The 13,426-nt window shown below is 51.3% G+C and overlaps 1 protein-coding gene across 3 annotated transcripts in view; it reads left to right on the top strand.

Moving 5' to 3' along the window:
• Window positions 1-13,426, top strand: part of TAF8 (TATA-box binding protein associated factor 8) — a 43,220-nt gene that overhangs the window by 26,378 nt on the left and 3,416 nt on the right. Inside the window, exons 8-9 of one of the 3 annotated variants that reach the window (XR_007128200.1) lie at window positions 3,955-4,085; window positions 4,434-4,481. The exons of 1 other annotated variant lie outside the window; for it this stretch is intronic. Coding sequence is in view for 1 of the 2 variants with exons in the window: in XM_047734368.1 (XP_047590324.1) it covers window positions 3,955-3,978 (24 nt within the window). In the remaining variant the exon portion in view is untranslated. Of the gene's footprint in view, window positions 1-3,954; window positions 4,482-13,426 lie in introns of those variants that run through there. One more of the 3 variants, XM_047734368.1, reaches the window with a different exon arrangement.

Genomic DNA, 13,426 nt, shown 5'->3' with positions numbered 1-13,426 from the left:
TGCCTTCTATGAAACTCTGAGTAGGCGGTCCAGGCTGGTTTGGTGGCCTGATGGTGTAAATCGTCCTTCTGTTGCATGGCTTTTCCATCATCTCAGGTGCTGCTCCCATCCATGCAATGGAAGGCGGCTGCTACCCTCTCTACTGGGTCCGCAGTCCAGCCCGAGGAGAGGCGTCTGTGCAGGAGAGCTCAAGCCCCAGAAGCTGCCCCCTCCTAGTCAGTGGCCCCACCAAACTGGAGGGAAGTGAGGAACTGTGGGTTTTAGCTGAGGTCTGGGTAAAATTTGGGAGCTCCGTCACCGTGGGAAGAACAAAAGAATGGATCTGGAGGACAGCTGGCAGTCCGCCGCAAACAACGTTGAGGGTGTGTGCCCAGGAATGCTTTGGTGGGACAGGCAGCAAACCCCTCCTGAACACGGAAGCCACCTGACTTGGCACCCGTGGCTCTGCCAGCCAGGCTCAGAGGCCAGCAGTCAGGTGCTCCTCTAGGCTGGGGCCCTCAGTGAAGGCCAACCCAGCTTGTGCCTCTGATGTGTGACCTTGTTTCGTTGCCCTTGGCTTCTAGGACATTGCTCTCCCTTCCTTTGTTATTCTACCTCTTGGCTTCCCCTTTGTTTGCTGGCTCTTCCCCCCCACAACCCACCCAGCTATGGATGGTCGCAGACATTCTTCTGCTTATGCAAGGAGTTGGCTCATCATTCCATCTCTGTCTGGTACCTCCCCGGGAGTCCTCAGCATCTGTCCATAGCTCTCTGGCCACTGAGCCGTCTGGCTGTACTCTCCGATGTGACAGTCAGCCTTGGTGGCAAGCTTTACAGCATTGTCTCATCTCCCTCTTCCCCCCACCCTTCCCCAGGGCTAAACACTCTGGAATCTTCCTTCTTCCTCTACATTGGGTCAGTCACCAAATTCTGCCACCTCCTCCCCCTGTGCCAGTCTGATGCTGCACCTCCCTGCTGTTCCCCCCCTGTGTCGCCTGCAAGCCCACCTTCCTCTTACGTCTCGTCCCTCCCCGGAGGACGACTCGCAGTTCTTCCCTATGGCTTTTTAACCCCAAGTCTAACCTGCCCAACCTGGCTTCCCAGTCTCTGCCAGTCCATTGTTTCTTTTGGATAACTCCTATCTCTTTAATTTATTCAACAAATGTGGATCTAGCACCTTCTGTGTAGGCCAGGCACTATTCCAGGCTGTAAGGATACCACGGTGAACAAGACAGACATGGCCCCTGCCCCCAGGGAAGTCAATTCCGGTGGGAAGAAAACAAAACCAAAGCATTAGAGATTGTGGAGAAATTCGAAGAAGGACGTCAAGGGGAGAATGGTTATGCCTTGAGTGAAGAAGGCCATTCTCCTCACTCCTACATCCCATGCCGCATTTTGTGCTCTTCCTGGCCAGCACCTCCTAAAATCTGACTTTTCCTTCGAGCCTCCTTATCCCCTCCAGATTATATTGATCCATTCTTTCCACATTCATTCATTCAACAAACATTAAATGAGCTGTTTAGTGCGGGCGCTGAGCCAGATGCTGGGATACAGCACAGAGTGTAGTAACGTCATTACCTTCTCTGACCTTGTGGTCCAGTTGTGGGACAAACAGTTCACCGACAGCAGACACGTGACGTCGGGTGGTGAAGTGTGGGGTCCTGAAAGGAAAGCCAATGTGTGCTTTGCATAATTTAAAGATTTATTTGTTTTAGAGAGAGAGCATGCACATGCATGCTTCCACACATGTGTGTGGGTGGGGTTAGGGGCAGAGAGAGAGGGAGACAGAATCTCAAGCAGACTCCATGCTGAGCCCAGCATGGGGCTCGATCTCATGGCCCATGAGATCATGACCTGAGCCAAAACCAAGAGTTAGAGGCTTACCCAACTGAGCCACCGGTGCCCCTGCTTTGGGTAATTTAAGGAAGATTTAATAAAGGGATTATCTCCAACGGGTGGTGTAGGGAAGACAAAGGGTGGTGTACTTCCTGGGTGAGTAACAGGGAGGGAGGGGTCAGTTACCAGAACCTGGAGAGAGGCCTGTGTGGGCGCCTTCTGCCAAGAGCTGAGGGCTTGGCTCATGGTGGCCTCCAATCACACACAGCAGCCCTTCAGGGAAGGAGCCCGCTGGGGAATTAATACCAGGACCTCAGTCTCCGCCTTCCAAACTTCCGATATCCTGCCTGTTCTCTGCCGAATGGAAGCCAGAAGCCAGAGGGCCAGCCTCCCAGGGCACAGCGCCAGGGGGACAGTAGGAGTGAACGGATCTGGAGGAGCGATGAGAGGAGCTAGGTGCCAAAGGGGTTGCTATTTTACCTTGTTGTATTATTTTTTAAGATTTTATTTATTTTTGAGATAGAGAGCATGAGCAGGGGGAGGGGGAGAGGTAGGGAAGGGACAGGGGAGGGGCAGAGGGAGGGAGAAACCCAGAATACCCCCGACTGGGGAGCTCAGCACAGGACTGGATCCCAGGACTCCAAGATAATGACCTGAGCTGAAGTCAGATGCTTAACTCACTGAGCCACCCAGGGGCCCCGAAGGGGTTGCTGTTTTAGAAAGGGTAGGGAAGGAAAGCTGTCTTTGAGCAAGGCTCTGAGTGCATAGACGAGGCCAGGCGAGTGGAAAAGCATTCCAGGGAGAGGGAAAAGCAAGCGCTGTGTGCCTGGAGAAGGTGGGAGGAGATCAGGGAGGAGCAGGGTCCACACCATGCAAAGCCTCCTGGGCCTGAGTGGGGACTTGGAGTGTTATTCCCAGATGGGTAGCAAGGGAGTATCAGGATCATTGCAGCCTTTGGGTGCTGTTCTGGCCGAGGGGCATGATGAGACTACTTGTCTTCAGTTAGTTTCACGAAGTTTGGCATTTAGCAAATTCAAATGATTCAACTAGGGGGACAGCCAGCAACCCCAAAACTGGAGGCCCCAAGAGAGCCAACCAGGCCTCTGGGCCTCACCCTGGGGTATTGAGCCCTATACCCCAGGGAGAAGGAGGAAACAGACACACAGTAACTCCCTTCCTCCTCGGCGCCCACTTGTAGTCCAGGAGACAAATAAACGCAAGAACCTGATTAACACCACAGACCTAGATGAGGAACAAGTGTCCGGAGGGTTGGACTTGAGGGCTGAAGACCGGCATGAATGGGGTGGGCTTGGCAAGCGAAGCTTCTGGAAGAGGTATGGGAAGGGATGGGAGAGCCAAAATGGCCTGAGGGAAAGTGGGAGGGCAAGGGACCCAGGGGGAGAGGATTCAGGGGCTTAGTTACCCTCCACCCTCAAGGCTCTGCTTTCCCTGCACTGCCTCTGAGGCTCCCGTGCCCCTTCTGCACAGCGGCGAGTCTGGTGTCAGCTGGAACCAGCCTTCTCCCCTGTAAACCTGGCAGAGACCCCTTCTGTGGCATTGGTCCGCACATTGTACCCCAGCCAGGCAGGCTGGGTTTTGGAACATCTCCTCCAGCTCCACACCAGTATTGCCCCAGGAAAGGGGTCTTTTTTTTTTTTTTTTTTAAGATTTTACTTATTTATTTGAGAGAGAAAAAGATCACGAGCAGAGGGAGAGGGAGAAGCAGGTTCCCCTCTGAGAGCAGAGCTGGACACCAGGCTTGATCCCAGGACCCTGAGACCATGACCTGAGCTGAAGGCAGAAGCTTAAGGGACTGAGCCACCCAGGCATCCCGAAAGGGGCCATTTGAACTGATGGGGTCTGGGGTTTGAAGGGGCCCCGCTCCAGCTCATTTACCCAGGTGAGTTCCTGATTATCTTCAAGGTTTTTAAATAGAAGGGTCAGGAGGCTCAGAGGCCCTTAGGAGTAGTGCCCTGGGTGTATGAGGAATGGCCAGAGCCTTGCCACTTCCTTGCCATCATGAAAGAGCTCCGGGGGCCCCAAATTCTAATTTGATTTCTTTAGGACTTTGTTAAGCATTCATTTATGAATTTTCTTCAACCACTGCTGATGGGTCTATCATTCTTCTGTTTTACTCAGGCTCATACTGAAACAAGGTTTTAATTCTCTGCACATCAGTCAGCCCACAGTGCCCAGGTGCAAGTGGGGGGCAGTCGGCCCGAGGGTAAAGATTTCCCATGGACATTCTCGCTTCTGGAAACACATTCGAGGTATTTCTCCTCCTCTGGGAGCGAGCGGCTTACCCTCATCTCCATTTTATTACCAGCTTTTCCTTCTTTACTAAAAAGTTATTTTATTTAATTTTGAATAGATAATATATGTACGCAGTAGAAAATTTTTCAAAGACAAAGATAGAAGGGATCCCCTTCTTGCCCTGTTTCCCAGACCCCCAGGTCTTGTCCCTGAAGGCTGCCGGTATGTTAGTATCAGTATTATCTTATGTATTCTTCCAGAAATAGGCTGTGTTCTGAATGCGAATGCTTGTATATACTCTCTCCTCTTTTTACACAATGGCAGATACTATGTAAACTATCTTTGCTTTCCGCCCCACTTTGTAGTGTACCGTTGGGGAGTGGTTCCATGTCAGTAATAAAAAGTTGCTTCGTTCTGTTCCTTGGCTGCAATGATGTTCCACATGTGGCTCTACCATTAACTTACCAGCCAGTGCCGGGGGCTGGACGCGTAGGGAGTCTCCGGGCTTCTGTTGTGCACGGATGCTGCGAGCAGATTCAGGAGCATGGCATTTCGCTGGGCACGCCCACTGCACGTGGACAGGTGTCCCCAGATGGCTCACGAGCCACCGCAACTTACACTCTCCCCTTGACACCTGCCTCTTACTAACTTCCACCTCCTGTTCTCCAAACCTGTCGGAGCTCGCCAGCCTGAGAGGTAGAAAATGGGTCCTTGCCGTGGTTCTGTTGGCGTGGAGATGATTTTGTCGTAGCAAGCAAGTGCATGGTGGGGGGCAGTAATTGGCCAGAACTGGGGACTTCAGCACCACGTGGTGTGATGATAGACCTCAGAGGGACCCCCCACCCCCACCCAGGAGCCCCACCGTCACAGGCTCCTTCTGGGCTGAGGCTTGAGAAAGAGCGTCCCAGGGATGGTGACCCCAGAGCTGGCCCTTAAAGCTGAGCAAGTCAAGCAAAGGACAGAGGGGACAGAGACCACAGCGGGTGAGGGGGACACAAGGCTGAGTGTGGACACGAAGGCTAAAGGCGGACCCTCAGGGCCTTGCGGGAGAGTTTCTGTTTTGATCCTGTAAGGGTCAGGGTGCTCATGAAAAACCAAGATGCATTTGCGCCCGGATCCATTGACAGAGTATCTGCCGCATGCACGCGGGGGGCCACGCTAGAAGGCGCATCCTCCCAGCAGCCCAAGGCGGGGTGCGATTATCATCCCCACTTACACGCGTTTCATCTCATCTCCTAACAGCACTACCATTATCGCTGCTTCTCGCTGCGTAACACAAGGGGACACAGAGGCTTAGACGTTAGAGGACATGGGTGAGGTCTCCAGACTATGGAATGGCTAAACGGGTTTCAAGCCCTGATTCCTCCTGACCACTGACTGCCCCTCTGGGAGCCACTGGTTGGGCCATTTCTTTGGGGGGGAGGGGCAAAGGGGACAAGAGCCCTCACTGGGAGCAGAGGCAGCTGCAGGACACCAGGCCCCCTCCCAGCATACCTCCTGTGATACCAGTGGCTGATGTGTCTTCCAGCAAGCTCTGTGCACAGCAAGCAAACACAGACACACATTTCCCCCTTTTTTTACACAGGTGTTAGCAGCCGCGTCTGCTCTTCTGCATTTATTTTCTTCCCCAGTAATAGCTCTTCGGTCTTCTGTTCCTTATTGGTTCATAAAGAACATCCTTATTTGTTCTTACGTCTGCAGAACATTCGTTGTGTGTCTTACTCTAATTTATTACCATTGATTTAGAGAATTGAGGGTATTTCCAACAAACGATGCTGTGATGACATGATGTCATTTTGCTGGGCTTTCTGTAGGCCAACTCCCTGGGAGTGGAATTCCTTGCCCACAATATGTATTTCACAGTTTGGGAGCTATTGCCAAATACCTCCCATGGGGGGTGGTACCATTTTAGCTTCCCTCTGGGGGAAAAAGAGCCTGTTTCCCTACACCCTTGTCAAGACAAGTGATTGAGGTGTTAATCTTTTGCCAATCTCAAAAATGGTATTTTAGAATTGCTTTAGTTGGCATTTCTGTTATGGCTGAGGTAAACTTTTCCATGGTGGATATTAAAATGCAGTGTTCCCAGCGCGACATCCCTGCCGAGGAGGGACCCAAGATGTTCTTGGGAACCCAGCCTTCTCCACTGTCCCTGAGTTGGTCGGGGCACCTGCCAGTCCTTTCAGTTCACAAGTTGTCCTGGTGGGCATGCACAGGAGCAGAGCGAGAATTCCTTCTGAACCTCGGCATTCTGAGTGTGTGTGTGTGTTTAATACTCCATGTAAATCACCCTAGGAGCTGTCCCTGGCTGCCTTATCCTTTTCCAATGCTAGAAGCTGCCCCCTTCCCTGACCATCCTCCCCTGAAAATAGGATTAGCCAAGCAGTGTCTCCTGCTTGGCTATATATACTCCTTCTCCCTTTCCCCATGTTTCTTGGGCCCGGTACATTCTGGAGAATGATTAGACACTGTCCTAAGCTCCCAAGTGCTCCCAAGTTGTCCAGTCTCCAGAAGAACAAAAAGGTCAAAGAAGACACACATGTAAGCCAGCCCAGGTTTTGTACTCCTTCCAAACCTTGCTAGTGAGGGACACTGTCCCTACAAACTTGTCAGAGACAGTGGTACCTGGGCCTGGGCCCTTTCTTGATTACCCAGGGGACAGAGCCACCTTTAGCCCTCTAGAAGGTCATTCAGACGTGGACCCTGTCCTCGAGGAGCCCAGGGCTAGTCCTGCCATGTCCTCTGAAGTACTTAGTTTCTTTTCTCAGAGGCCCGAATATACCAGGTCTCATGGTCTCCCCTGAAGCCTTCTCCTGGCTCGTTCATTCTTCTGGAATATTCTGGAAACTCTGAGATCTTGTCAGGGAGTATGTCCCCAGCTTGTATGAGAGAGACCTGCATCCTTCCTGAGCCCTCAGAAGCACCCAGAAACGCTGTCCCCAGTAGCTCTCCTTTTGGGGCCATCTCTAACTCATCCATCTGGACTAGGGCAGACCTACTCCCACCCCATTGGCCCCAGCTCTGCTATCCCTTCCTTCCCAAGTTCTCTCTCCCTTGAAATAATTTCCTATTATTCTTATTTTTTAAAATTTTATTTATTTATTCGACAGACAGAGATCACAAGTAGGCAGAGGAGGCAGGCAGAAGGGTGGGGAGCAGGCTCCCTGCTGAGCAGAGAGCCCAATGTGGGGCTCGATCCCAGAACCCTGGAATCATGACCTGAGCCGAAGGCAGAGGCCCCAACCCACTGAGCAACCCAGGTGCCCCAATTTCCTATTATTTTAAAATAATAATGACAACAGCATATACTTCTTTAAAAAAAAAAAAAGTAAAAGATTTTATTTATTTAGAAGAAGGAGAGAGAGACAGCAGCGGGGAGGGGTAGGAGAGGGAGAGGTTTTTTTTTTTTAAAGATTTTATTTTTATTTATTTGACAGACAGAGATCACAAGTAGGCAGAGAGGCAGGCAGACATCGAGAGGGGGAAACAGGCTCCCTGCTGAGCAGAAAGCCCAATGCGGAGTTTGATCCCAGGACCCTGGGATCATGACCCAAGCTGAAGGCAGAGGCTTTAACCCACTGAGCCGCCCAGGTGCCCTGAGGGAGAGAGACTCTTAAGCAGACTCCACAGTGAGCATGGAGCCCGATGCAGGGCTCCACACCAGACTTGATCTCACAACCCCGATATCATAATCTGAGCCAAAACCAAGAGTCTGACGCTTAACCGACTGCCTCTCCCAGGCACCCCAGAATACACTCCTATAATACTTCCGTGTGTCAGGTACTATTTTAAGTATTTATATTAAATGATAAATGGGCACAGTAAAAAATTCAAAAGGTAGAAAAAGATACACAGTAAAAACTAAGCCTTCCTCCTCCTGCTGTTTCTACTGTCACCCCATCCCCAACCCCAGAAACCACCACCAGTATGGGTCTCCTGTGTGTCCCTTTGGAGCTCCTCTATGGAGACATAAGTACACGGGTATCTGTTCTTTTATCGCTGTCGCACAGGTGGTGGCATATAAAATGCCACCTTTTGTATCTGGCTTTTTTGGTTAATTTTTCCAGGTTTGCTTTCCACGGCCCTGAGGGTCTCCCCCGTCAACCCCTTCCCACCTCGGAATGCAGAGCACTGTGATGGGGTGGAATGGTGACTGGCAGGCCTGTGGTCAGCGCCACGTCCCTCTGTGCAACTAGCTGCACATGACTGAATCGCCTGAGTCTCACTTTTCCTCATCTGCAAAGTGGGCTAATACCTCAAAGGTGTTACTGAGCAGGAGAGAAAATGGGAGAGAGAAGTATGGTGTTAGAGATGATACGTGTGACACTCCTGCTGGTACTGACATTATCCCCAGTTTCCTGCTCCTCCCCTGGCGCCCCCCCCACTCCCGGATGTGGTGATGGCAGCCGGGGCCTGGGTGATGGGCCAAGCACGCATCCCAAGGGAAGGTGACACAAAGGAACAGGATCGGGGCCTGCCCCTTCACTGTATTTCCGGGATGCCTAAGCAGGGAGGGAGTGAGAAGGGGGAAGTAGGAGGGCTGGGTTGGTGGCCTTTGTCTCAGAAGTCAGCTTATAGCTCTGTCCCCTTTGGAAAATGGGCATGCCCCCCACCCTCCCACCCCCAGACAGTGCAGCTCCAGAGGCATCCTGGGTCCCTTCCCTACAGAGATTTCTGCTGTACTGGAGACAGCCAAGCGTGAGCAGGCCTCAGCTCTGGGTATCGTAGAAGCCATCAGTTTCCTTGAGGCCTCCCTCCCTCAACTGCCGTGAGCCCTGACAGGACCTCAGGAGCCCACAGCCTTTTGGAGCATCTGTCCAGCTGCCCAGCCCTAGAGTACCCCCCTCACCACCATCTCATCTCCTCCACATCCCGGCTTCTTCCTTCCAAGCATATTCCAAGCTTGGCAGGAACTAAGAGTTAACAAACCCTAGCCCTTCAGGAAACTGAGGCCAACTACACACAGAGCTGCCTGGTAATGTCTACTTTGAGTTTCCTCAGGGACTGGGGCAAGGCAGGTGGCACGGGGGGCCCTGGGCCCCCAGATCAGTGACACATTCAGCCCTCGCTTTCCACATTGGGTTTCTTGGTGGTGGAGTGATTTGTACTGAAAAACTTCCAGAAAAATATTTCCTAGTTGAGTAAGTATAAATATATTAGGAAATAAAGTGAAAAATGTCCAGAAAAAGCAAAGCCTCAAGGAAAGGTCACTTTTTTTCTTTCTTTTCTTTTCTTTTTTTAGTGACAACTTCAGGGTTCTCCCCAAAGCTTGAGGAGATGGGATGGCAGGTTCATTTGTTCCACTTTGCAGTTTGGAAATCTTGGTGGAAAAATATTAGAACTAGTCTAATGAATGGTTCTTCCATTAACCATGCCATTACAAGATAGTTCCTTTTTGTATTTCTTTTTATTCCACAATGGATTAAAGAGAGTTTGTAACAGAAACAATAAAAGATGAAAACACTAAAATTAAAAAATCAGGGCCAGTAGGAAAAGGACATTAAGTAAATCAGGGTGGAGATGAGGGAGAAGAGGGCCAGGGATAAACAAATATATATATTGTACATCAGATGGTTACATCTGCGCTGAGGAAGAAATAAAGCAAGGTCATGAGAATAGGGAGGAGGAAGGGCATTGCCCTTTTATGGAGTAGTTAGGGGAGGCCTGTCCTCTCCAAGAGGGTAACATCCGGATTAAGACCCGATAACTAGTAGAGAGTATTCAGTGATGAAGGACCAGCAAGTGCAAAGGCCCTGGGGCAGGAGTGGCCTTAGCACGTTGAGTACAGTGTGGCCAACATGGAGAGATAAGGGGCAAAGTGGCAAGAGGAAGGAGGGAAAGGGCGAGTCTCCAGGGCTCTCAGGTTCCTCTTTTCTCACTACTCAAATACCCTCGTGATTCTCCAGTTTCCTCACCTGTCAACTGGGGATAATGTTTGTTCTTCAAGGGTTGTGAAGTAGGAAGTTTGCCCTTCAAACCCTCTCCAAACCGCAGGCTCAGGGACCTCCGGCCACCTTCGCCAGAGCCTACTCTCAACTGGCCATCACAGTGGGACTTCAGGGAGACCAGGCTTCTACCTAGATGGCAGATTTTCTCAAGCTGATGTTTTGGGGCTGGATTGTCGGGGGGGGGCAGTGGGGGAGGGGCTTCCCTGTGTGTTGTTAAGACACGAGTAGCATCCCTGATTCCCATCTACTGAATATCCATAGAGTCCCCTCAGGTCTGACAACCAAAAGTGTTCCGACATTGCCAAATGTCCCCTGGAGAGCAAAATGGCCCCTGGATGAGAACGACTGAGCTAAAATTAAGAACCAAGGCTGTGCATGTTCAGGCACCAGCAAGAGGCTGATGGAAAAGGATTGGGGGCATCAGAGATTTTTTTTTCCTCTCAAATCAGAATGTGTCTTCAGCTGTTCTCTTTGTTTAATTTCCCTGTGGCTAGACCACAGGAATGTTCTGGAAGACAGTGTTGGGTCATACTTCCGAGTCTGACTGCTTGCATAGGAATCCTGGCTCTGCAGCTTGCTAGCTCTGTGACCTTGGGCAAGTTACTGAGCCTTTCTGTTCCTCTGTTTCTCCTCCATACACGGAGGATAACAAAAATACCTGCCTCCTGGAGCTGTTGGGAGGATCCCATGACATAATTCATGTAATGCTTAGAACAGTACCTAACAAGTCCTTGCAGGACAGGTTCCCTGGGAGACGGAGATTTTGTGTGCAGGGAATTTCTTGTGGGGGGTGACTTCAGGAAGTATACCCAGTGTGGGAAGGGGTGGGGCAGAGCGAGAAGCTAGGCTTCCTGAGCTTGTGGGGACAGGAGGCATCAGAAGCCCTGGAGCTAAGACGACTTTTCAGAGTGGTCCTGAGTTGGAAGGTTGGATGCCTCAATCGGTGAATGTGGACTGCCGCACCCCCCCTACCCTGGGAGCAGGTGTGACTTGGACAAAGGGGGCTTTACAGTGGAAAGAACAGTTCCCAGGGAGGGGCTCAGCTGAGTGGAACTTTAGTCCTGAAAAGGGAAGGGGGGCTGGGAGGGAGGCAGGGCCCAGAGTACTTACTGGCCAATATTGTGGGATTAGACCTTTCTTTCTTTCTTTCTTTCTTTCTTTCTTTCTTTCTTTCTTTCTTTCTTTCTTTCTCTCTTCCTTCCTTCCTTCCTTCCTTCCTTCCTTTCTTTTTTTTTTTTTAAAGATTTTATTTATTTATTTGACAGAGAGCTCACAAGGAGGCAGAGAGGCAGGCAGAGGGTGGGGGGGAGGCAGGCTCCCCAGTGAGCAGAGAGCCCAATGTGGGGCTCAATGCCAGGACCCTGAGATCATGATCTGAGCCGAAGGCAGAGGCTTAACCCACTGAGCCACCCAGGCACCCCTGGGATTAGATTTCAACAGAAGCTAAAGTGCTTTTAAAACACCGTGGACAGGGGCGCCTGTCTTGCCAAAGTGTGGAGGGAAGCATTTCTGAGCAGCACAGGGCTGGAGAGGGCTTCCTGCAGGGGCTGAGTTCTCTCTGCCTACTGTGATCTCTGTCAAATAAATAAAATCTTAAAAAAAAAAACAAACCCACAACACCCTGGACAGAATAGAAATTACTCCTAGTCTGACAATGCCCCATGCCCCTCCCAATACCCTGCTTATCCCAAATCTGCTCTCTTTCTTTTTAAATATTTTATTTATTTTTGAGAGAGAGAACATGAGCAGGGGGAGGGGCAGAGGAAGAGAGCAGAGGGAGAAGCAGACTCTTCACCCAGCTGGGATCCCAAAGCAGGACTGGATCCTGCCACCTTGGGATCATGACCTGAGCTGAAGGCAGACGCTTAACCGACTGAGCCACCCAGGCACCCAGCCTGCTGTCTTTTCTTGCTCTCCTAGAACTAGAGTGGGTAGGTTGATACCAGACAGGCATGGCCATTCCCACTCCCACCAGCTGCCCCAACTGGGACAAAGACCAAGACAAGGTCATTTGGCCTGCCAGTGCTTTAGATTCTTCTTTGGTGTGTTGGGAGTGGTACTGCCTCCCCAGAGTGAGGAGAGAGGATTGAATGGGATGCCACATGGCCATGGTTCTCAAAGTGTGGTCCCTGGGCCATCAGGACTGGCTGCCCAACCTGGGAACTTGTTGGAAATGGGAATTCTCAGGCCCCATCCCAAATCCACTGAATCAGGAGCTCTGGGGAAAAGTTCTAGGAATCGGTGTTTTGACAAGTCCTCCAGCGCTACTGCCGCACCCCCAGGTTTGAGAGCGACCTGTGTGCGGGACAGCACTTAGCTCTGAGTCTGGATCCTGGAAGGAGCCGTGTCAACCTCAGTTGAATCGGATTCTGCCTTGAGGTCGGGTGCCTGGGGGCAGAGCGCCACCTGCTGGTGATAGCCGGTATGTGCACACATAAGGAACACATACGCCCGCGCGCGGAAAGCCCCTCTGCCACCAGAGCAAGTTAGCCAAATGTCCTCTCCTCACTCCGCTCCACTCGCCCTGGAGAAATCTGGTTAACGAGAATGTCGAGGGCAGCTTTCAAGGGCCAAGAGAGGTCACCAAAAGACACCAGCGATGTGTTTGAATCAGTGATAAGGGGGGCTCCTGACCAAGGGTTTAAATGTCGGACACACTGAAGGAAAAACGAACGAACCGCAAACCTCCTTCCTCCACCCCGCTTACGCACGGGCTCCCACTGGAGTGACGGAGCTGAGGACAGCCTTGATGACTGACAGTCATAGGCGAGCAAGAGGGGCCACCGGTGATCCTCGGCCAGCAGTGTCCTGTGTGGTCACTTACTCTATTGGACTACCCAGCTCTCCTGGGTGGGAGAACTTTGTATTCTGCTTTATATTCCAGCTGGGTGTGTGTCTCCTGAATTGGACTGCAAGCCTTTATGTCTGGCTCTTTGGCTTGTACTGAGTGGCACCCCCTAGTGGTGTTGAATGGAATTGATGGGGCTTTGTGCTAACCTAAGTTAGCTAAGTTGCTAAGTATTTGCAACAAATGCTGAAGTTTTGAGCCCAGACAGGGAAAGATCCAAGACAGGACTGAGATGAGAAAGAGAGAAGGAGAGAGAGAGAGAACAAGCGCAGGAGCCTTCCAAGCCCTCTTTGAGTGGCTCAGAAAATAAGCTAGGTAACAATGATAGGAAATGGCAAGGAGATACATCTCTGCGGTTAGGAAAGGTAAAAGCATTCCGGAGGCTCAGATTGTGGAGAACCCGGGCAGAAGAAACTCAGTGTTCAAGAATGCGCAGGGGGCATCCTGCCGAGAACTGGCTGTGCCTGGCCTCAGAGAGCAGCGCTAGGGGTCAGGGGGATGCAATTGAAAGCAGCAAGGCCGGGCGCCTGGGTGGCTCAGTGGGTTAAGCCGCTGCCTTCGGCTC

Source organism: Lutra lutra, chromosome 6, assembly GCF_902655055.1.
Source record: "Lutra lutra chromosome 6, mLutLut1.2, whole genome shotgun sequence".
Classification (NCBI taxonomy): Eukaryota; Metazoa; Chordata; class Mammalia; order Carnivora; family Mustelidae; genus Lutra; species Lutra lutra.
This window is presented reverse-complemented; position numbering and strand designations above follow the sequence as displayed.